Source organism: Camarhynchus parvulus, chromosome 12, assembly GCF_901933205.1.
Source record: "Camarhynchus parvulus chromosome 12, STF_HiC, whole genome shotgun sequence".
Classification (NCBI taxonomy): Eukaryota; Metazoa; Chordata; class Aves; order Passeriformes; family Thraupidae; genus Camarhynchus; species Camarhynchus parvulus.
The window spans coordinates 16,500,365-16,525,762 of NC_044582.1; the positions used below are offsets into that span (position 1 = coordinate 16,500,365).

The window sequence follows — 25,398 nt, forward strand, 5'->3', positions numbered from 1 at the left end:
AATAGAGACAAATATTTAAAGGTTAACACTGTCTATATTCCTATTCAAGCTGCAACACAAATTTCTTTTCTGTATTTTTTGTTTACTTTAAAAAGGACACTTAGGAAGTTTTGAGGGCAATGGGATCAGACAATGGGATCTCTTCCTTTGTACTGAAGTCAGCAGCAATTCTGACACTGTCATAGTAAGTGCAGACATGGGCCTGACACATTTAAGGAAGTGGGAGGAATGGATCCAGTTTGTACAATTCATTAGAAATTATTCATGACACTTTTTCATGGATGGACAGAAAGATACCATAAGAGAGCATACAATATAAAACCATAAATACCCTATCACCCTTAAATAAGAAGTGTTGAGTTTGCAGGGTTTCCTACAGAGAAATTTCTCATTCTAACCTGAACAAGGGCTTTCTGAAATCAATACAATCAAAAGACATTAGCATCATCCTACACAGGGTTAGTCCCAATATAAATGTGTTCTCTTTAATTGATCATTTAAGGTACCTTTTTCTATTTACATTTACAATATGTGCTGTTATCAGTGCAAGACCAGATTACACTGAACATTAGAATAATAAATACAGTGCAATTTCTCTCTCTCTTGGGACAAACCAGTGAGTAAACTTTAACATGACAGGAATGTTTCAAAGTTAAAACTGAAAACACATTTCCCCAAGCCAGGGTTCCTCTATGTACAGCACATCTTGGAAAAGCAGCATAGCATCTCTGCATGTTTGCTTTTCACTAAGTACAGCACAGAAGAAGAAGCCAACTATCTTTAAGAAATGGGAACAAATATAATCAGGGTGAACAAACAAGTGGCCAAAATATTTTTTAGAGAAACAACTAAGAACTAAAAACACCAACTCATTAGAAGCAGTGAATCACATATTTAGTGGTCAAGGCAACTGTTCAAGGTTTTTTCATTTTCAGTAGCAATAGGCCAGTGTGAAATGTCAGAAACTCAAAAGGGCCAACCCCATGTAGCAATCCTGCAGGGCTTCCACCATCCTCCTCCTTGTCCAGACCATCCCAAAACACCAAATAACAACACATGATCTTGACATACAATGCACTCAATGCTTTCCACATCAGCCTTCAAAAGCATGATGCTGTCTGTGGGCTAGGGAAGAGAGGAGGAAAAAAAAAAGGAATAGAAGACCATGTAAACTCTGTCAAGGAGTTGAAAAGATTAAAAAAAGAGAAGATAAAAATGTATAAATCAGTCAAGGGAGAACACAATGTGCTAACAACTGTTTGATAATACATTTATAGGGAGCCTAAAATATGAGATCCTTTAAAATCCTGATTGCAAATGGTTCCTCTAAATTAATACTTAAATTGGACAGTATGTAGCCTTGACAGTTATTAAGAGATTTGTTTAACTTTTTTGGGAATCTGGTACATTAAACACAAAACAGATTGTACAATGAAATTTAAAATATCTTTTGAATGATAGCTAACTTCTACATTGAAGGGACATAATTTTAATGCAATGTCAGCTGCTACATTCCTAAGTGATTAATGATGAATCAGGCAGGATATTTCCATAGAAATACCCTACCAGCATCTTGTTTTTCTAATGAAGGTAGAAATGAACAGTACAAAATACTTACATTTATAAAAGACCGCTTTAAAAGATGTGTGTGAAAGAAGTTTATTAATCTTTTCTAAAACTTTTGCTTCACTTGCTGAAGAGGAATTCATGTTCCAGACTTGCACAACATCTTCACGGTCACGAACACTGACACTAACCCCTATTACTTCATCATCTGCACAGAAGGGGAAGAACCATCAAGAAATACTTTAAAAGTGAGACATGTCTAATTTGCTACTTATGTATTATGAAACAGTGCCCAAAAGCTGGAAAAAAAATAAAGATGTGAAAAAAAGAACAATCTCCAGTGAGGAAAATACCAATGTTCAAACCAGACAAAGTAGTTACCAGAAAGAAGTTATTGGAAATATTACCTCATGGTGGTTTTTATGAAGTGCCATAGGATTATTCATCTCTGCTATTAGCACTCTTAGACTTGATTAGAATGGAATCACAAGACTCCCTCCAGTAAGGTCAGCAATATGAACTACTAAAGACAATTTACCCACAATGATGTCTACAAGCAGAAATGGGAGGATGAGAGTGAAACAGCTAAAACCCCAGGAAAAGTACCTGGTGGAGATCAGACACCAGCTTTTCCAGACTTTGCTCTCTTTTTCCTTTACATTTTATCAAGGCAGCAACAGGAAAAAAATAAAACAAAATTAATGAAATGAATAAAGCCCCAGTCAGGCTGCTGCTGCTGCCAGTGCTGGTAACTCAGTGCTACACTGAAGAACCCCTTTCTCATGTGAAGTTCTCAGGATGCAGCTTTGTGGAGAGCTCAATGGCCATGCCACAGCTGGGAGCAGTGGCTGCTCCAGCTGTGAGCTCCATGGCACAGCTGCTCTTTGCATCCCAAGGAAAGGGTCACCAACAATGCACAAAGGTGGTGTCAGAAGCACAAGGCCAAGGGCAAGAACCACCTCTGTGGACAGCAGAAAATCATATATTTGCTAAAAGTGACCCCAAGACAACCCTATCAGTGTATAAAGGGTGTGAGAGTCCATTTAAAAGGTTATTTCTGAAGTGCTCTGTAAACTTGAGAAAGGCCATTCTTTTTCGTGGAATAATAGCCAGTGAAAGACAATTCCTACGAGGATATTCACTGTCACTGTAACAGCCACTTTTATCAGATATTCACGCTTAGAAGAGAAGCAAATATGGTGAAAAGAATGATGGAAAAATGTCTCAATCATTACCTGCTGCACAGAAATCTGTAAACTGCTCTCCAGTAGTTGCTAGCAGTAGCTCTTTCCAAACTGCAGCCTAAGAAGGCAGAAAAATATCACATTCACATTATTATTTCTTAAATTGAAAGTTAGGTTTTCTAGCTCAGTTTTGAGTGTCTTCTCTTTCTGAGGTTGTCTAGACAAAAAGAAGTATTTATTGTAAGTGCATGCTGTGTTATATAATTAAATGTTGGGTCTGTACAAGATGTTTCATCTTAGCCAAGGAGATGCTGTGCCCACATTTGATGAAGAATGAAGAAAAAAAAAAGAGAAACAGGCATAAAGGTGTTATTTATGCTATTTACAAGGCACTGAAAGCTGGCTGAAGTTCACCTTCAAGCAAACCTTTCAGAAGTGACTGAGGCCATGTGGTGCATAGTTTGAGAGATCAAAAGTATCTTCATGTCAAAAAGGGGCTGTCATTCAGCCTCTGAAAAACAAGGCCTCTGGGGTCCCTAAATTCACTGCCCAGTAATTCAGGCTCTCCAAACCACTTGTCACTTCTGACAATCTTCACACCTTAGATTATAGGAGGAAAAAGACAATTTCAATTTCAGTCTTTTGTGACCACTTGGGACTGCTGGGGAGGAAAGCTGCAACTCACAAGGAAAAAGCCCACAGGCAAAAATCAATTAACTTTTGGCTGAAATTTTGACTACCATCTTTCAGCATTTAATGCCTTCTGCAAGGCTGTCACATTTTTCTGACACTTCACTTTTTCTGTTTAAAGGCCTGATCCAGAGCACACTTACACACATAAACACCATGTGTGAAGAGGTCAAATCTCCTTTCTGTGGCAGTTCACAGAAGTTACTCACATGCATTTGATTAGAGAGGCAAAGAGAAACACAGTTATTTCACTAGAGCTCAAGGATATGCCTGAATAGACTTCATCTTTCACACTTTTAAATGAAAAATTATATAATTTAGCATAGATTATCAGGAAAAGGTCTTTCTATTTTTCTTTGTATGCCTATAAGCAAACAGTCTCGAGAACAAAGGTGATTATAAATTACCAAATTGAAACACTGTAGCTTTCATTATTTTTTATAATACATTGCCAAATGTTATCTAAAGCAAGAGATGCGTAATTATTGGAAAGTAAACTTCTGCTCTTTGACTTTAAAAGGTTATGAAAGTTAAAGTAGTGTTTGGTTGTTGTGTTGGGTGATGTATGAAGTAAAAATCTTTACAACAGCTTTATCAAACAGAGTTTAAAGAAACTCCCTTACTAAACAAGGTCTGAGTAAAGAGTCACTGTAACATACCGTACTTTCTTTAGGGACCTTCATTTTACATATACCTCCTTTGGCATTGCTTTCTTCCCTGTTATGGGAAATAGATCAGTGAAAATACACATTCAAATCCACATCTAGATAACCCTACGTTTGTGGTTTAACTTTCCTAGAAAAATCCCATCTGAAATGCAATTACTAACTCCAGGCAGCATGACTCTGACTTTTGACATCAGAGATAATTCTTTCATTGTTCATATGAAGTGTATCTCTCAACACCTAATCCTTTTCCTAAGTTTTGTGAGTTGGAAAACACTTGTATTTTCCCTGACTACAGACCATCTTTGAAGTGGCTGCACACTGCATGAGAACAAGCCACGAAACAATATTACATTTTACAATGGTAACCTTTAATTTTGGAAAACCTCTGGCATATTTTCACAGAAGCACCTTTTTACTCTTCCATTTATTCTGTTTAATAAAAGAACATGAGCACACTTCATTTCAGTTTTGTGACAGCTAGAAATTAATTGCCCTTATTAAAAAAAGACTGGAGCTGCTGCGGGTCAGGGCAGATGTACCCATTAAACTGCCTTGTAATGACAAAGGCACAGTGCACTAATATGTGAGCTTCTCAAGTTTATTCTGTCACAATACTTTTTCTAAGACTTTCAATTAGGGCTTCTGGTTTCCTGTTAAAACTCTGTAAAGGCCAAATTAAAGGAATAACCTAAAAGTTCATCTTTGGATTATCTATATCCAGTGTGATTCCTGTAGATTCCTCAGGACCAATGGTCTCCCATCAGTCCTGACAGATTGTACATTTACATCCAGAGGTGGACAGTGAAATTACAGTCTGTGTTTTTAATAAAGACTCTTTGGTACAATTAACTTTTAAACTGAACAAAACCTCAGGGTTTCTTTCATTGGTCTCGTGACTTCGGGTGTTTGCAGCCAACAGAAACAAGACTCTCCTGTCCCAAACCTTTCACTCCTTCAAGTTATTCCAGTGCCCATTCCCAGAAATGTCTGATGACAGCACACGTACCAAAGCGGGCGCCTTTCTCCCCGCATTAAATGGTAGCTACATCTCAGAGGCAAGTTTGTCACAGGAGGAATGTTGTTGTAGACACTCCAGAAATCCTTGAAAAGGAAAAATATTAGTTGCATTAACATAAGAGAGTGCTTCATGCAGATTTATTTCCTTGCTAATTTCCTCTGAACCAATTACACATCCTTCTCCTGGAGAACGGGCACCTTCTATGTTATAATAAAATGCTCTGAAAGGAACTTCTTACAGAATCATTTCTACTTTTATATTTTTTAGATGCCAATCCTGCATATGTGAAGGTGGAAAAAAGGGAAGCAGTCCAAATGTGGATTATCCTTTTGAATCCAAAGGGAAAAAAATCATCAAAACCAGAGTTACACTGACTATGTCAGAACAAACCAGTACATAAAAATTCCTTAGCATATTAAAAAGACATATTTATATCAAATATCCACCTTGCTTCACTTAAGACTTCACTTAAGCATCATTATGATTATCCTGAGTTACAAAAACACCACAAACAATAATGCTGGTGAACAAATGTCTAACCAGCAAACAACTAGTTTGTCTGAGTGAAAGATTTCAACCAGATGCAAAGAACCTGAGATGCACATGTTAATACAGGAGTGGGGAAGAAATGCAAACATCCAAGTTACCAGGAACTATTGGATTACTTCCCAATGTTTCTGCTGGTAAAAGCAGAAGCTGTCAGGGAGGTTTGGGGTAGATAAAAAGGCACCCAAAAGTAGTGAGCAACAGGGAGGGATGATTGAAAAGATTCCAATCTCTTCACTCTTTATCTAACAGTTGGGAATAGAAAGGATTTTTAAAGACTTAAGTTGCATCAACACGTGGCGATGCTATATTAATCATTAGTGCAACTCATTAAGTATTATCTAGACATAATATGTAAGTATTATCTAATACATTAAGTAATATCTAATACTTAATCACTAGTACAACTTTAGAAACAAGGATTGCAACATTATGTGATAAAATTTTGCGGCCCTTGGCAACTCTGCCTAACAGCCATTACCTCTACCCAGGCACAAGAAGAAATTGAAGACTACTAAAAATATGAAAACTTGGTATGAAATACCCATTTCAACTATGACCTTACTCTTAAATGGTTGTGTACCCAAACCCTTAAGCTGCTTTCAGAAGAAGGAGCAGAGAGTACACTGGTACATGGCTGTGGAAACATTTGAGAGCTCTTTTTTGTTCTGAACTAGAGACGTGGTTTGGAAGGTTTTGTGTTTGGAAATCTCATGCAATGTACGAAGTTGTGCAGACCTTCATGAGAAAGCCTTATTTAAAACTTCAGTAGATTGCTACAGGTGTGCTTCTCAAAGAGAAGGGTCTGGCATTACCCTAAAATTTCAGAGATTTAATGAACTAGTCAGCTTAGCCGTAAGGTGAGACAAATGCCACTTTGCTACACACTTCATGCTAACTGTGGTATTAAAACACAAATACAATTTTATTTGCAAGAGATACCCACTGCTAGGCAATGGCAGATGACACAGACATACAGAATTTCTCGCTGCTGCAAGTATTACACAGCTTAAGGGTCCTTTAATTCAGTTTGCTAGAATCTTTTTTTAGATACATACTCAAGGAGAGAAACCGCACCAAAAAAAAGCCACATGCTGCAATTTTTAGTCTTTGTGCAATTAATTCCTGTATTAGAAAAAGGAGAAAGGGTGGGAAAGATATTAAAAGTACATCAAATATTCAATGTACTAGTGGAAATACGGGAAGGTTTAAGAATCCACATGCCAAATCCAATATTCCTCCTCCTTTCCCCATCCAGAAAACCAAATGAAATGCAAACACTGACTCAGTAATACAAACATACAACACCAGGACCGCTCACGTTTCACACCTCAGGTAAGCAAAGCCACAGGTGGGACTCATCCTAGGAGGAAAAACGAAACTTGAGGTGTGAAGTTACATTAATAGCATGTGGCAGCTCCTGTAGCAGAGCCAGGTGCCTTACCTGCACTGTTTGGACTGTATATATCTTCAAATTTAATGCACATTCAACCGCTGTTGTACCAGGAAGTGACCTTGAAGACAAAGCATTGATTAATTAAAATATTTCTTTTATCAAGGAGGTGGAGAAGGGAGATGGAGAAGGAATGTGAATCGCATGAGTGTGAAGTTGAAATGTTCACATGTCAAAGGGGAAGTCCCACTCCAAATTATCACGAGTCACTTAAACATAGGAGTTAGAGTTCTTTAATACCTGCGAATAAATTAATATTTGCCAGACAATTCATAAAACTAAACAGAAGTATCAGGAATTTTAGTCAAGCAGCACAGTGCTGCCCTCAGAGCTACCACACACCATCAAAGCTCTGCTGTTCACAGGCTACCAGAAGGGAACCGCATTATCTCACCCCGGAATTATTTTCGATTGCATTTAATGCACCCCAGCCCCCGTTTTTGGCATTTTAAGGCCCTGCCGGTGCTTCACACTGAAAATGAAGCTCATCCGCACAGCTTGTGCTGCCGGGCCCTCAGAGCGGGCCGCTAGGTGGCGCAGGCGCACAGCCGGCGGGCAGGCGGGCACGGCGAACACGGCGGGGCAGGTGGGCACGGGGAGCACTGCGGGGCGCGGGCACGGCGGGGCAGCGGGCACGGCGAACACGGCGGGGCAGGGGGGCACGGCGGGGCAGCGGGCACGGCGGGGCGCGGGCACGGCGAACACGGCGGGGCAGGGGGGCACGGCGGGGCAGCGGGCACGGCCGCACCTTCCCTCAGCCCCGCACCGGCCTCACCAGCGGACACACCCGCCACGAGCTCCTCGCTACCCCTGAAGGCTGGGACACGCGCACGGGCTGAGGGGAAGCACAAGTCCCACAGGTCGGTCTATGGCACCCAACGCACCCAGGGAACCTCCATGACTCCAGGCAGTTCTTCCACACTGGCACCGATGCCTTCAAGCCGCGTTTACCATCAGCACGCCCTGTAAAGCCAAGACATCCTTGGGCATCCAGTGAGACATCCTTGGGCTGGTCTCACTGCCAGACAGCCTGGTACACCAGGTGTGGTTCAGCTTCTTTAGATCACCCTCACACTGACCATACCCAGCTCCCACCTGGAGCTGCTTCTCTCCCTCAAGGGCCTTCAGGGGAAGCCATAAGAGGAGTGGTTGAGGTCACTTGGTCTGTTCAGCCTGGAGGAGACTGAGGGGAGATCATTGCAGTCTACAAGTTCCTCATGAGGGGAAGCAGAGGCGCAGGCACTGATCTCTGTGGTGACCACTGACAGGACCCAAGGGAATGGCTGGAGCTGGGCCAGGGGAGGTTTAGGCTGGATATCAGAAAAAGGTTCTTCCCCCAGAGGGTGGTGGGGCACTGAACAGGCTCCCCAGGGAATGGTCATGGTCCCATGGATGCCAGAGCTCCAGAAGCACTTGGACAATGTTCTCAAGCACAGGGTGTGCCCCTTGGGGATGGTCCTGTGCAGGGCTAGGAGCTCAATAATCCTCATGGGTCCCTTCCAACTCAGGATATTCTGTGATCCTTTAGGCACACAGCACCAGCTGCAACCCATCATCTGAAAGGTCTTTTCCAATCTAAATGGTTCTATTTATAATCTTTTCCATGATTCTTCAGTGCGTGAGACATGGGACGGTGCATCCCACACCCCCAGAAATCCCTGTGTTCCTGTCACTGCACTAACATCCTAACACCCACCTTACAATTTCCAGCACCCAATCCCACAGGCACAATTTTGGGGGAATGAGGTCAAAATTGCTAAGGCGCATTCAATTTCTTAGAACTAGAAACATTTTTCTTTCCCTTCAGAAGCTGAAGTAGGATTTCTAAAGAAAAATGAAGATCAAAGACAAAAGCAACCTCCCATTGTGTCTCAGAAGAGGAAACAAAAATGTGTAAAATTACTAAATCAGGAAACAGACGCAAGAGAGCAGGTTTAAGGAAACAGAAGAAAACGCAGCTGTTGCTCGGGTACCAGCTGAAGAAAGGATAAAAGCAAACCAGATCTCAGCATCCCTCCCTGATACATGTGATCAGCATGAAATATGTCCAGGGAAACACTGAAGTTACTCTCAGTTGTTACAGATATAATTGAAGCTCTGGGCAAACCCTAGGTATTCATGTAGAGGAGGAAATTTAATATGCAAAACTCCTGAAACAGCATCACATCTTCAAAAGTCTAATAATAGCTCTAAGGTTTTTTCAAGGCTCCTATTAAAATAAGCTGCTTTAAAAATACATACAAAACCAGCAGAAAAATACCTCCCAAGTTTTTCAGTATGAAACAGGCAAACTCACATCTGCTTTACTATTTGCCTGTTAATTACCCGAACTAAGAGCACATTACCATGGTGGAACCGGCAGGAAACAAACAAAATAAAATCAACAAGAAATTGCCATGGCACAGCTGGTAGTCCAGTGGTTCATGAACTATGAAAGCTCACATGAAAAAACTGATAAAACCAGCAACAAAAAAAAATCTGTCATCAACATGATAAAAGGAATTATCATAGTAAAGTTTGGAGGTCTGGGATTTTTTCATGCATGTGTTTTGGCATTTTTTATGTACACTTTACACTCAGCATTAAAGAGCAAAAAGACAAATTCACAGTATTTTACAGAACCAGAGCCAGTCAGATTACTTTTGAGAGCACACAAAAATCTAGTAAGTTCAAACTGACTTTAAAACTTATCAAGTGATCTATTTGTCAGTAGAGAGAAGTGGATTCACAACTAACTAGCCCTTGTTCTTTTCTTGCTAACCATACTAGCGCCTCTCCACTAAGGCTTTGTTCCATGTAGAATGGAACACAAACAGGCAAAACCTGAGAAATTTTGCCTCTTTTTGTCTCACCCCACTGCCCAAGAATTTACTTCTCTTCTGGACTATTTCTGCCACTGGTGGCTTAGCAGTCACCAAGGCATCTGGCATTACATATGCTGTACAACAGACACTATCATCACTTGATATCCTTGTGCTGATACTGCCACTGAGTTGCTTCAATAGTAAGGTCTACTCAAACAGAAGATTAAAATGTATTCTCTAGCCATAGCCTTCAAAGGTTACCTAGATCATCATGGTAGCCATTCAACAAATTTAAAGCCATTTAAAAGAGCAGCTAAGACAGGTAGACAGAATATACCACTCCAAGGTTATAAAATGGTTCATTTTGATAGTTGCAAATAATGTTTTCCAGAGAAACTGTGACCAGCTGGCAGAAAGCACCAACCAACCAGAAAATTACCTATTTTAAAAGTTATGGTGAGTGACCATTTATTCCTAGTACCCTGCCTGGTAAGTGCTCCAGGCCCACCAGATTACAGTGTTATTTCAGCCTTTCATTCAGCTCTGGAAAGTGTAAGTCACTTATGGATATGAGCATGAGCACCCAAATGTTTTTATCTGAAAAACAAACAATCAAGCAAAACCAAAATCCTACTTAAAAAAAACATAATTGAGAAAATTATGATGCATCAATTTAAAAGTTCAGGATCATTTGCTCCAGAATTTACGCCTGCACAAATTTGTTTTAATGCATGGGTATAAGGCAAGGACAGTATTTTAATCAGACAGACAGAAGAAAAAAGCATTGACTTTCCTACAAAATTCCAGACTGCTGACGAATCTGAACTGTAGTGTTTCTGTTTCACCCAGAAACTCAGCAGATCCACACAGATGACCACTCAGAAGTTTTGTGCCTTGAAACCCATGAAATTGGGATTTATTTTATTTTTAGTTGAGTACGCATTTTAAGTTAAGTTTAAATTAAGTTAGCAGAAATGACAGATGATTTTCAAGTGAAAGAATCTGTAGAAATTCCTATTTCTGTAACTCTCCAGCAAAAACTTGCACTTTAAGGTACGAGCAGTGAGACGATTGTGAACTTTACTAAAAACCTCAGTACACATGGTACTACAAAATAAGACCCTGCAAATATTGACCCTCGAAAGGAAGCCATTATTGGATTCTTCCCATTCAGATAATACTGCCATCAACAATACAAATAATCCAATACGCCCTACTGACCTGTCAGTTACTGCCATGGTGAACAACTCATTTCCAAGAACTCAACAGGCTCTGCTAATCCCCATGAGCACAGGAACAGGAAGGAGCTGGATCACGGCACCAGCCTGGCACTGACAGATCCTCTGGGGGTGGAAATTTCTTGTTCTGTCACCACTTCACCTACAATTATGCATCTGGGTTTCCCATGGAGAGTCTGCACATAAAATATTTCTGTGCTTCTCCTGGTCTGCCTGTTTCGTGCCCTGTGATGCCACTGCATCATCAGAACATTTATAGGAGAAAATTTAGTGCAGTATCAGGACTAATTGAGCTGCCTAATCAGGCCAGACCTACTGTACAGCATCTCGTGGTGAATCACACAGGAATGTGGAAAGAGGAATAATCTCCACCAAATGAATCCTAATGCCAGCTTTCTTTGCTACTCCTTCATTATTCCAGCATGAATAAAGAACAAAGGATACAAAGATAAATTCCATTGTTTTATCCATGAATAAACCTCCAGGTGGTTGCGCTTATGTTAATTTCTGATGCTGAACTGTAGCTTTTCTGTTTTTCTGAAAAGAATTAAGTATAGAAGTTGTTTCGTATGTGCTCACATTGGCCTTTGTTTCCCAGTGGGAATCTCATCACAGCTTTAGCGGAAGCTTTAAAAGCTGCCAAGCAGTTCTGAAAATACCCCTGTAAGTGCTTAGCCACAACTGCTTTTGGTATAAATAAGCAAAATATTTATTTACAAAGCATAGAGTCAAAAACATGCTGTGGCAACTAAATAAATCTGGTAATCCATTCTGAATACAAAGACTGATTTCAAGCCATCAAAGCCTGTCAAAATGCACTTACTGGATTGAACATTCTTATAATATTAACCATCATTTTTCATTGTAAGCCACCTACTCATAAGCTGTAATAGATGAAATAGATGATCCTAGATAAATAAATTTTGCTATAGGGAAGAAGGGAAATTACTAAGTTTAGTTTCAAATATCTGATGAGTTCAGTTAGGAAGATTAACTCATTATTAAAATGGTTGTTATCAAAATGTATCTACTCAGCTTTATATACATTTCATCTACAACATAGAGAGAGAAAGATCAGCACATAAGGACAATACCTTACATAAGAATATTTTGTCTTTCCTGGAGTAGACAAGTAACACTGCTTATTTGACAATGTTTATACGCACATACTTCCCCTCACAAAGATACTGAAGAGTTAAACTATTCTTGCAAGAGAATTAAGATTATCTAAAGGGCATTGTTTGTAGTCAGGCGAGAAAACAGGGCAAGCAGGCCATGATCCTGCAAAATAATGGGAAACTGGGAGGAGACACAGCCAGGACAGCTGACCCCAGCTGACCCGAGGGATATTCCAGACCATTTGACATTGTGCTCAGTATATAAAGTGGGGGAGGAGGAGGAAGGAGGGATGCTTGGAGTGATGGTGTTTGTCTTCCCCAGTCATGTGGATGGAGCCCTGCTCTCCTGGAGGTGGCTGAACACCTGCCTGTCCATGGGAAGCACTGAATTAACTCCTTGTTTTGCTTTGCCTGCATGTGCAGCTTTTGCTTTCCCTATTAAACTGTCATCATCTCAGCCCCCTACTTTTCCAGCTTTTACCCTTCCAGTTCTCTCCCCGATCCCGCTTGTGGGGGAGTGAGCGAGCACCTGTGTGGTGTTTGGGTTCTGTCAGCGGGGTTAAACAACATTATGTGATACCCAGGCTAAGCGACAGTTGGGATTTGCAAAGTTAATTAAGTAGGATATTTGCATCATGTCTACACGTACATCAAAAAGTATAACCATCTTCACAGCTTTGTATTTACACAAATATCACACCCAGATCCACAGACCCAAATCCCATCAAGGGATGATTTCAAGTGCATAAGGTGGTTTGTTATCCAGCACAGTCCAGTCTTTGATGGTCATGTCACTTGACTTTTTCTTTTGTGCACTCCCAGTGTTGATTGTGCGACACAATATAATGACCAGATTGGTAATTCTCGTATTTTATTTGTTATATTCAGTAAAGTATATTGACACTTCATTCTAAAAAATAACTATAAAGAAAGACTATACAATGTAGAAAACCTAAGAAGGCAACCTTTCCTTTCAGAGCCAGAAGCCACTACAAGCAGAACCAGAGTCTTCCTGAGATAAGCACGAGCGTAAAGAGCTACCAGCATGAATCAGCCTCCCAAGGTGGCACCAAAATCCCCTGCAAGCTTGCTGAAATTCCCCCTGCCCCCTAACATCACTGCAGGCAAGAATCCTACCAATGAGACATGTGGGTATGAACGTGGAAATCTGTAGAATGGACAAAATAAATAGCAGATCTAAACTCATGTTTTCCAAACTTATATCACTTGACCTTGGAACATTTTAAAAAGGAAATCTCATTTGTCTGAAGAGTAAAACACCTGCCAGCTTCTCTGCATCTTCTTTGGAACTGCTGACCTGCAAGCATTTGAGGATCACAGATAGGATCTTTTTTTGTCAAACTGGTGAATAATATTCCCCCAAAGCTTTCATCATGCTCTTTTTCCCAAGGCATTTACGGGGTAAGATAGCAGAGAGCACTATCAGATATTGCTATTTCAGACTCAGATACCAAGAAAGGCTTTGCACTAATGGGAAATGCAGATGCCCCGTGACGTGTGGGATGATGGCAACGAACCAGGACCTGGCCACAGGATGCCAGCCTCCAGATGTTCAGCCTGTGCCAAGGCATTCACAGAAACAAGTGCTGATGTAGATAAAATAAAGGCATTTACTTCTAAAGCAGGACATGGATCCAGTGCTGCTATGATAAAAGCAAGGCCGTGAACCCCAAGGGTAGCACATCACTAGTTGCTACAGAAAGTACCACTTAGCTGATGGATATTTATTTTAACAGCATGACTTAATGAAAAGATATGTTTTAGAGATCTTAAAATTGTATGTCATGGATCTCTCTCACAGTAATTTAATAGAAAGAGATAACTATGTATCCATCTCAACAGCTATTTATCTTTAAGCGTCACTTCTTCCTGCTTTTCTCTGCAAGTACAGGGTAAAATGTAGCAGCAGTCAAAAATCAATATCATCTCCTGAGGAAACAGCACTGCTCCACACTAGGTACTACTGAAGTCGGTTAAAAAAGTGCCCACAGTTATATTCTACAGAAAGTCCAACTGATACAAGCCTAAGCCTCCATCAAATCTCTGTGGATGTACCAATAAATGTCCCAGCCACTTCTGTGGGGCTCTGCAGAGAGATGGGAACTTCCACAGACAGCAGTAAATTAAGATCACGGTTCCATTTCTTGTCTGCTTTTTAATACCTTAAATGATTTTTGAGTGTATAAAACATGTCAAATTTGCAGTCATTCTTGTTTCCTGTCATTATTCTATCCCTGTTACTGGTAAACAAAATACACTTTTGTGTATTTATGGTCCCCCATTTTTTTTCTTATATATACACTCTTGGATTTATGAGTTAAGAAACAACAGTACTAATTAAATGCATTTACATGTGATCTGAAAAATAAAAAAAATCTGTAGAATAACTGAATTTTCAGCATCTAAAGCATTGTGGAATTCTTAAGAAAAAGAAATGAGAGGACTCAGGAACTCAAAATGGATTTTAACTGCTGACACTGATTATAAGAAATAGACATGCTTATCTCCACATGGCTTATGTAAACAAACGGACCTGGTTGGTAACTTGATTAAACACCAGTTCAAATGACGGTTTTTAAAAACAAAGAAGGAAAAATTCAACTTAGATCCTGAACCTGACCATAACTGCATCACGACTGCAAAAGGAATAATCAGAAATAATTGGTGGGTTTATTTATTAGATTTGATTTGCTGGACCTGAGTTTTCAACAGTTCCTTGTTATTTCTCTGTCACGAGTTGGAAAGTTACCAGAAAAATAACTAAAGAGGAGAATTTTACCAATAGCATGGGGCAGTATATTCAGTGGCATAAAAGCTGATAAACTTGCCTTCTGGAGTGGGGAGAAAGGAGGGCTAGGGTTAGGGTTAGGCTTTTTAAAGCAGAAAACCCCGAGCTACAGGCACACTGCAGCTGCAAAAGGAGTAAATGCATATTTTTTTAATATATCTCCAAAAAATAAATGGAATAGTTCCTGCTCAACTTATGTACTAAAATTAAGTCAGCTTTGGGCCAGGACACTGTGTAGAAACTTTATCCTGAAGAGTGAAAACAAAAATGAAATAGAAAATTGGCTCCAAAATCACTCTCATGGAAACCACTGTGCAGACTTTCTGGAGCAGCATCCAAAAGAAGGTGGTTTAACATCTCCCAAGGGACCAAGATTCCTGATTGCCCAATAGAAGCTGAGCATTAACAAAAAGGCAAACAAAAGGAAAACCTTACCCTTAAAGTTGTTACATAACTGAACATTCTGTAAAATGCTTCATGGGAAAGAAATGACATCTCACGACCTCCTGTGAAAATGGAACAGGAGCTTGCTAACCTCTGGGCCAGGTGATCCTAGATTTCTCCAGGCTTTCTAATTACAGTTAACAAAGGAAAAAAAATTGGTCCAATAGCTCTTTTGGTATATTAAAAGCAACTGCCAGATATGAGCATGGAGAAGGCAGTACCTACCCCAAGGTAGTGTATAAGTTGGAAAGACATCAGTGTTTCCAGGATCTTTGATGCATTCCAGAATCACAGCTCTCTCTGGTTACCACCACTTGTGAAGGAAGGCTGAGCCTCATCCAAAACCTTTACAGTTAAATAAGAGCATAGATTGACTTCATCATGCTTTAGATAAGATCTTTATTTCTTTACCTAGCCATCTCTGGGGAGCTGAACTGGCTTAACCCAGCATCCAGTCCATGCAACAGGTATTAGGAGACTGGAATTTCTTACTTAGCTTTGGACACTGGGCTTCTGCTTTCATCCTTCCCTGTTCCCCACACTTGGAAAGCACTGGGGCTCTCTGAGGTGCTAAAGAGATACCCAGCAAAGGTGAGGTCAGGAGCATAAATGCAAGAAACCTGGCAGGTCTCAAAGTTACATGTTGGAAACAAACTCCAAACATCTTGCTTTTCCTGGTTTTCTAGTAAAATATCTGCAGTGTTTCACTTAGATATTGCTTCCCCAAACATGAGGATCCCAAAATAGCACCATCCTCAGTGCTATTCTGTGTCATAATGTTATTGGCACCACATCTGGCACTGGCTTTGATGTGGAACATGAGCTTAAATGCTGATCTCTTTTCTACAGGCTTCCCAGTGTACAGCTGAAGGAGACAATGTGCAAGAGTCACATGCTACACACTGCACAAACCATATTAGCCTGGACTGCAGAGTGAGTCTGGGATGGAAACCCCCCACTACTCTGGATATTGTAAAAAACAAGTACATTCTAACAGATAAAAATTACAGGATATAGTGTTTTTATATGAGCTCGCTGCTCTATGGTTCAGCTCATGGGGATCATTTTCTGCATCACACCAGCACATTTGGTACCTGTCCAAGCCAGCAAAGCAAAGGCCCCCTCTGGAAATAAACCGCTAGAGGGAGACTGACTTCAGCAATGGAACACCCACAGGGAGAAAATCCTGCACATCCATTAAGAAAACCAACAGGATTCACGTCAAAATTGCTCTTTGTGTTTCTTCTTCACACGTAAAAGTGGCTGAAATTAAAGGGTCAAATTTGGCTTCATCAAGGTAAACTGAAGGAGCATCATGTAAATGGGATCAGGCAGTCACGTGTTCTACTGTTTGTAAGAGAGGTTAGGCCAACTCTATTAAAAAAAAAAAAAAAAAACCGCACCAAAAAATAACCCAGCCACTGAAAATACTAATAGCTGTATCCTAGCAACATCACGGATTCCATGTGGACTTTGTTCTGGAGTCTACAGTCCTATTTCATCAAAATTATTGACTTTCTCAAAGTCTCTAAACGACCATCAAAAAAACTGTTAGTGCTTAAAAAATACAAACATTTAATTAGTCACATTAATAAGAAAAAACTAAGAGCAGCATTGCGTGCTAGTGCTCCCTTTTCATGGAGCTCAATTTAGCTTCCTTTGAAATCAGTGTCAAAATTCCCACTTTATTCATTGGTAGCAGAGCCTCTCCTTCGAGGAGAAAAGCTGGAAATGGCCCTGCAGAACTTGGCAGATGAGGTTTGTTTCCAGGCTGAGCTCACACATTGCACGGATAGAATTCATACAGCTCTCCGTGATCCTTCCAATCATCATTTCCTTATTGCAAAGGTAAATCAGTTGGCATGCCAGTGGCACCCAGAGGCTTTCTACAAGGCTTCTGTGCTATGCCTATAACCAGTGTCCTTTTTTCCCCCTAAGCTTTGTTTTTGTTTAACCCCAAAAACTTTTTTTAAGATCTCAAAAAATGTGGAATCCTGCTGGATCTTCCCAAAGGCCCAGGCCCGGCTTCTCTCAGGTATGAAGATTTCAGGTTTAACACAGCTATGGGAGGATTTTTTCTCATCAGTCCTGCATCACTGAAGTGAACTTTGTTAGATAAAAAACAAAGGCAAAAGGCCAAATAAATAAAAAATGAAAGAACCCAGCCCTTCCAAAGAAAAGCCCTTTGCACAAAAGGAATGCCTCAGAATAAACCCAATCCCAAAGAAATAAGCTCTTACCCTTATCAACTTGCATGATGATCCAAGGAATCCTGGGCATTTTGGCATATAACTCAGGGTTTAGGCAGACTCAGATTTTGGTCACAATTTTCACGCAGATCCAAAGTACATCACAGCTTTTCTGACAGTTTTCATCTGTTATTCCAAGCTCTGCTTCAACAAGTTAGCAACACCTTTTACCAGAGAGAAAGCACTATTAAAAGAATATTTTTCTTTTCATCATTCTGCCTTAAAAGTTCAGTTGATAGGATAGTGTGGTGAAAAATATTTCTAACGCTTTACTTAGCCCACAAAGTTGCTTGAGACCCACCAACACTTTAAAACTGCAAAGCCTTTTAATGTGCTATTCCTACAGTTCAAAGTGAAATGACAAGAGAACGCCTTTGTTGAAGAAGTGATTTAAATACAGAAGGGTCAGTTAGTGGCATTTAGCTCGTGAGCATGAATCTGGTGATGGCTGGATTTGAATTCCAGGCATGGCACTGAACTGTCTGTGCTGCTCCAGCAGCAGTGGTGGAGAGCTTTGAGCTGACCTCACGGTGTCACAGGAACACTGCCAGATCATCACTCCACTCCAACACCCCAGCAGGGGTGTTATCTCCACAGACAACACCCATTTAACTATGAATTTAGCATTCAAGCAGTGCTCATGGACTCTCTGGTACAGTTAAATCTCACAGTTTTAGTCACACCAAAGGTTTTACTTTGCTCATCCTTTCGTTTCCACCAGCTGTGGAGGGAAGGGGCCATAGGCAAGGAGAGGATATCCATTTGCACAGAGTGCCAAAATAAGGGAGTAGTTCTGGCTTCATCTAAGCTGTGCAGTGTAAACCAGCAGGAAAGGTAACAAATAAGGACAATGGAGCAGCAAAGAAATAATATTTCAGATTTTATCTACTCAAATTAAAAGATGGTATCAGAAAGTACTTCCATCACCTCAAATAACTCTCTGTGATGACCAGATTAATTCCAAAACTGTTCCAACAAGAGCAACTGAATAAAAATTTGAGAGTTGCATGCCAAATTCTGCTCCTAGTTATGCCTTGAAAGAGAGCTGTTTGGCTACTTTATACCTGGGTAAAAAGGGAGGGAAAAAGTAAAATACACAATAAGGACAGAGATGCTTTGACTAGCCAAGCAGATTTGAAGGCTCTCCCTAGCATTTTGTAGGAGTAGCAACCTCAGCCTGTTGGCCATTTGCAATGGGATTGCTTTTGATGGTAGACACTGCAGAAAATGAGTGGAGAACAGCAAGGGCTGAATTCGTATGTAGAAAATAAAAACTTGCCCTCACACTGGCTTTGCAAGTGAACTTTCAGTTCTGCATTACCTCCATTTTTTTTTAACCCAGTGAATTTTCTGGACAGATACTCACAGTAGGTCTATTCAAAAGCAAAGAGAGGATAGCAATGGAAATAATTTGGCTCATGACCAACATAGCCACCTATTGTTCTGAAGCTGCCCACACTGTCCATGGTGAATTTCCTGTTGGGTGCCAAAGGCCATTTCACTGTGATGAGGATGGGGATTCATGCTGTACAGATGAGACAGCACAGCCTCAGTGCAGGGAATGGAATGTGCTTTGTGAGGGTTGAAGTCACACACAGGGAGATGTGACAGCAGTGTGGAAAGCCTGGTGTTGCCTGCTTGTCCCACTGCCTGGTTTTACCTCACCCTGTGGAGAGGCTGCAGTGTGCACATGTACACATGGAATCAGGAACACATTTATTTCAGGACTTCACAGCCCCTGCTGCTAACGCAGAACTTGGGCCCGAGAAGCACCGCAGCAGCAGAGCCAAGGGCTGGCAGTGCTCCTAAAGGCAATAAGCTGCTTATCACTGGCCTAAGGAGTTTATAGCACCCATGTATCCCCAAAAGCTCATTACCTCTTCAGCAAGCAGCTGAGACATTAGATGCACAAGCACAACAGCCGTGGCTTGAGTTTGCTACAGCACAGATAAAACTTCTGGGCTTGGCTAGTCTGCAGCAGACTGGTTCAATAGCCTGAAGCAATCCCACTTATGTATAAACTGGAGAAAGCCTGATCTTGTGAAATGCTCCTTAGTGTCTGGCTTTGCTGGTAGGAGTGTGTGTAGCTAAAACTCGGCCCTGCCATGAGGCTGCATCCGCCTCCCTGGTACCTGCCAAGAGCCAGAACTGGCATCTGGCAGCATCCCCTGCCACGTGCCCTGCCACAGCCTCACATTGCATCTGCTTCTTGCTCACCCTGCACTCCTCCATCACTCCCTGCCTCTGGGACAGAGGGGTGGGAATGCAACCCAAGCAGCTGGCCTGCATCTCATGGAAGACAGCTATAGATACAGGAAGAGAAGGACAGGAAAATCTGTGCCTGGGGAGATTTTAAAGGAATGGTTTCTCTTAACTGTCTTGGCATGTCCATGGGACTGGATAGCAGCTATGAGCTCCTGTAGAAAGCCATCATGTCAGGGATATTTCCTCTCTCACAGCAGCTATTCCTCATGTCACAGGGGAGGTCTTCCACAAAGGAGCTGCTTCTGAAGAACAGTGTGTCACCAACAATTCAGCAGGTTAAGTTTAGCAGAGACAGTGATAGAAGTGAACAGGAAGGAGCTATTCTTCCCCTCTGCTTTTCTTCCCTCTCCACTGAGCAAAGCCTTTAAAGACCAGGTCACTCTGCAGAAGGCTACAGAACTTTCAGCAAGTGGCATGCATGGAGGCTTTCACAGCCATGATACCTGTGTCTGGTTATTTCCAGTCAAAATAATCTCCTACTCAATTATGGAGAAGAATAGAGAAGCTCAGCCTGACTCACAATCACATGGGGGAAAAATGAGAGGAGTTGTTCAAGTTCAAAACGTTCATCTTGCTGTGGAGGAGGATTAGTACTGCTGTGGAAGGAGGCTTTCTCTCCCCCTGCAACAGCACAGCACTAAGGGATGGAAAAGACCCGAGTCCACTTCCCTGCTGTGCCAAATATACTCCTCCGTTCTTCCCTCCTCCCTCCCCAGGAGAGCAGATGAAGTATTAAACAGCCAGGAATAAGCCCTTGAAAAATGTGATTGCTAGCTGTCAGATACCCCTCTGCCACAGATGCAGCTCTGGGACTGCTCGCCTGCACATCCTCCACTGCCATCCAGGAAATCAGGATTCAGCAGTGACATTAATAGTCCCATCCACTCTGGTGTCGTCTGTACATTTTGCACTACTGTGCTAATAATTATGGGAACAAAACCACATCCAAAATCCTTCATTAGTGTTTTGCTGAGCTCTGCTGGCCCATGCCCTTCCCAGCCTGATAGCAGTGCCCTGTCCCCAACCTGGCATCTGGATCCTCTGTAAACAAGAGGCAGGGTGGAAGTTTTCCAGCATTGGTTTAAATCTGTCTTCATTTCACTGGCAAGTACTATACCTGTGCCCTGGTTACAGAGGGCAAGCATGGCTCCTGCACAGAGCAGTTATTTTGGGTAGTACTGTAAATGTTGCAGATTTTAATCTCCTCACACTGTTTTCACATTACCCAGTGCCCAAACATTACCTTAATGTGTCATCTTCTGTTCTGTCATTGCCACAGAGTATTATCATGATCCTTGTAAACACCCACAAACCTGCCTCATTAGCTCCTGACACTCCCTCCTCCCCTTCCAGGGATGACTGATAGCCACCCTTATGCCAATGCCATTACCTAGGCTGCAACCTCGTGCTTTGCTCATTCTCCCCCTTCTCTAGGGCTCGTATCAGCTTTCTCTCCCGTTGCACTGACGGATTTTAAGTTTCCTTGGCAAAAGGACAGCTTGTGTAGCACCCTGGTCCCTGACTCACTCCACTAGGTGCAAAGATAACACAAATAATGAGTGTCATCCAGAGAACTTTCTGGGAATTACAGGAAGCTGGGAAGGAGGACCTTTAATCTTTTTCTGCCAGATCCAGCTGAAGCCTCTGTTATCCCTTTTTGCTCCAGCCTGACCTTTCCATCTCCTTGATTGCAAAGCCTGAAAACTTTTCCTTGCCTGAATTATCTGTGACAGCAAAATTGCTTTGGCTGACTGCTCTCACCTGTCCTGCTTCCCTGTGGTGTGTCAGCCATGGTGGAGCTCAGGAATTGTCCTTCGGGCATGTCCAGACATTTCCTACTTCTTCCTTTACATCACACCAGGGACAACACTGATTTCAACTACACTGTTACAGGGATACAGGACACTTCTCTTTCCAGAAACGTTATGCAGAGCTCCCAGCCACAGGAACACAAATAAAACCACTAATAATAAATAGACAAGGATTCAGGAAGCACACCAGTGACTGATAGAAAGAAGGCAATATGCCACAGTATTTGCCGCAAGAGTCCCTATTTCAGCTGTCTTTCCCATTCAAGGCAGTGAGAGGAGAACATGAAGAGGCAGCCAATTCAAGTAAAGCACACTGAAAGGTCAGAGGAATCCATCTAGCTTGTGCAGCACCATTTTGTAAGCAGAGAATAGCTCTTCATTAAACTCGTTTTGTGAAAGTGATTGAAGGGAGAAAGGAAAATAGCTTAACACTCTCATTACAATCTCTGGGAATTACCTGTTCCCCACGACTGCTTTGATGGGTCTGGCTTTGCCCAAATCAATAGACACACAGCGTTTCCAGCCCCCAGCAGGGCACTGGAGGAAGGAGCTCTGTGTTTCACTGTCCAGGGTACACCCATGCACAGAGGTGTCCCTGCTTGGCTGGGGGCTGGACACCTGGCAGAGCCAGGCAGCACCAAAGATGAAGGCTTTGCCATGTGGATACAGGGGCAGTCCCTGCTGCTCCTTTTGGCTCTCAGTGGTTGACACTTCCACAGGCACTGCAGTCCCTGCAGGTGGGAAGAGCTCCTTGAGCACCCCAGCAAAGGGGTTACAAAATACCCTACTTCTATTCTTTAGTCAAATGCTGTAAGTCTGGCACTAATGTCCAAGCTCAGACTGAGTCTGGACGAGGAACTTGTTTGAAGCTGATGGGTCTGATGCAACAAGACATGAAGCAGCCTGAATTGGTGTTGGCTTGCCTGTATGGGGTCACCCAGGTGGGGCAGAGGGGCTCTTCTCCTGGCAGGGTGTAACTAAGAGGCAGAGTTATCCTGGTGGGTCTAATGCCAGGTCAGCCCCTTTGGGAGGTGAGGAACCTGCTCATATAAAGACTGTTAACCCCCTGCCTGCCCTTTATTTTCTTCATTCCTTCTGGCTGTCCCTTTAGTGTCACATCTCTCAGTCAGCCAAATTCTAGGCTCACACCTCCTATAGCACTATATAACAGCCTCATCAGGGAAGCAGCCCTGGGAAAATGGATGAAACACCATTTCCTGCCGGCTCTCTTCTCGCTACAGGTGGAAGAAAGATGAGCTAGCAATTTGCTGCTGGCCTGGCAAGATAGCAGTGAATTACGGCAGCTCCTGAGCCAGCTCAGCTGCGCTGGCGAGCGTTCAGGGAGAGGAGAAACCCTTCCCGCAGGAGCGGAGGAGGGAAGCAGGTGTGTTATTCCCTTTTGTTCACTTGATGGCAGAGATCACAGCGCTAACACGGGCCAGAAGGGATCCTCGGCTCCTCTGAAAAGCCACATGCCCCAATCGAGAACAATCGATCCTCGTACTCGTGTTTGGCAAAGCACATTGTCCTGGCAGCCTGCCGTGGCAGAGCCCGTTCCTGGGCTGCACCGGGGCCAGCCACACACGCAGTGTCCCGGATCCTCCGCAAAGACAGAGGTGCCAGAGGTGCCAGGGCTGCCGAGGGGACACCGCGAACCCGGTGCTCGAGTCACTGCACGAATGTGAGAAACGCCTGGAAAATTGCACAAAGCACTGAACAACCCGTGGGCAATTCTCTGTCACAGTAAAACTTCGGTGCAAATGAGAAACGTAACAACTGAAAACAGCTCAGATGCACTGGTAGGAAGCAAAAAGCAGCCTCAATTATCTACCACCTATGGTTTTTTTTCCCCCTCTCAGGATTTCTTTGGTGTCCTAAGACTGCAATAAATAACGGACATAAACCAGATCCTGGGGCAAATTAAGTCCTGTGTGATACAGATTGCCCTCGACACATCTTTGGGCCAAAGTCTGGCTTTAGTTCACCACTGTTAAAATGCCAGGAGTTCAGCAGAGCTGCTCTGGACGTCTGGTGGCACGATCAGGGTCAGAGCCTGGTCCCTGCTACATGCAGAAAGACTTTCTGAAACCAGCCAGAAAGATCTGCTCGAAAGATGCTCCACCAACCTTCACTTTTGGGGCCAATGCAGATGATTTAATTGCTACAGTTTCTGGAATAACGCTGAATTTACTGATGGCTTTTAATAGAATGCTCAAAAAGGATTTCAGACGTGTCCTTCACAAGAGGCCATGAAGGAAACTCAGTAATAGCACGATAATTGCATTAGCATCTCCAGTGAGCCCAGGGCCGTGCGTTGGTGCGTGCCTTACAAGGCACGCAGAGAGGCCTTGCCCTACATACACAGGGATGGCAAAGTGGGAGAGAGAGGACAAGGATCTGCATCTCACTGGCCTACATTAAACTGCCCATTATAAACATGCACCAACAGCAGATGCTCTGTGCTAGTCGGGTCAAATGTGGTTTATCCAGCTCACAAAACCTGCCCAGCCCTCCGTGGCTCCTGTGTAACTAAGCCTGGGAGTTGGTAAGCCCCTGAACAACACAGAAACATGGAGAGCATCCTTTTTGATCTTCTTAAGAGCGCTCGTCAGACCCCAAATGACAGGTTCCACTAGGAACCCAAATGTCAGGCTCCTGATTTGCAGAGGCACCTTTTCCTTGATGTTCACACTGAAACATTTGCCCGGTACGCTTGCTGCAAGCCTCCTTCCCCTCCAAATCCCCCTGCCAAGCAAGGGACAGCACACCCAGATGCTGCACTGCAACAGGTGCTGCTGGACTCGCCTTGCATGCCAGCAGGAACTTAAATGGCCATTTAGCATGACCACATCTAGCAGGAGCACACTGGTGACTGTGACACGGGTGTATCACTAATGTGTGGCTATACTGAACCAATACACATGCCATAGGTACCGGTATGCGTGTATATGGGATTATACACACACACACACCTGTCTTATGCCCAGACACACTGTCTCCATCAGCTGTGAACGGCATCACGCTCCCCGGAAGGGGATGCGGGGGATCCCCGCCACGGCCGCTGGAGCCGGACACCTCAGCGCACCCCGCGGCTGTCCCCGAGCCCCATCCCGGCACTCGCCCCCGGCGGGAGAAGGGCGGGGGCCGGGGGTCCGGCTGCGGGCGGCTCCGCTCCGCCCAGCCCAGCCCAGCCCAGCCCCGCTCCCATCCCCGCTGCGGCAGCGGGACCTCCGCGCCGCTCCGCGCCGCTGCGCGCCTGGCTCAGCCCCGCGCTCCGCAGGGGCCGGGCTGCGCGGGGGGCGGAGGCGTGGGCGGAGGGACGGAGGAACAGCAGCGGGAGGAGGGAAAGGAAAAGGAGGGAGAGAGGGAGGGGATTTACCCCATTGTCCTCGGCGGGAGCTGGGCAGAGCCGCCGCCGCCGCTGTGCGCAGGCTCGCCCGGCCCCTCGCCCGGCGCGGAGGAGCAGCAGCCGGCGGTAAGGGGAGGCTCCGCAGCGCTCCGCGCCCCCCCCCCCCAGCGCATCCCCGATGCCCCC

General features: G+C 43.3%; 1 protein-coding gene across 1 annotated transcript; it reads right to left on the bottom strand.

Moving 5' to 3' along the window:
* Nucleotides 1–1,093: 1,093 nt before the first annotated feature.
* EIF4E3 (eukaryotic translation initiation factor 4E family member 3) lies at nt 1,094–25,385 on the bottom strand. Its single transcript, XM_030956986.1, has 8 exons — nt 25,243–25,385; nt 7,586–7,873; nt 7,117–7,186; nt 5,115–5,209; nt 4,100–4,157; nt 2,802–2,868; nt 1,619–1,774; nt 1,094–1,125 (listed from the first exon to the last, which is right to left on the bottom strand). The coding sequence occupies exons 1-8, from the start codon at nt 25,383–25,385 to the stop codon at nt 1,094–1,096; spliced, it is 909 nt and encodes a 302-aa protein (XP_030812846.1).
* Nucleotides 25,386–25,398: the final 13 nt, after the last annotated feature.

What these genes read in the sequence shown, in the direction of transcription:
- EIF4E3 (XM_030956986.1), bottom strand. Translation starts at nt 25,385, where the DNA reads ATGCGCTGGGGGGGGGGGGCGCGGAGCGCTGCGGAGCCTCCCCTTACC. An exon ending in GGAGAAAGGCGCCCGCTTTG is followed by an intron (nt 4,158 to 5,114) that starts GTACGTGTGCTG and finishes TTCCCATAACAG; the next exon opens with GGAAGAAAGCAATGCCAAAG. An exon ending in TACAGATTTCTGTGCAGCAG is followed by an intron (nt 1,775 to 2,801) that starts GTAATGATTGAG and finishes CCTTCTGTGCAG; the next exon opens with ATGATGAAGTAATAGGGGTT.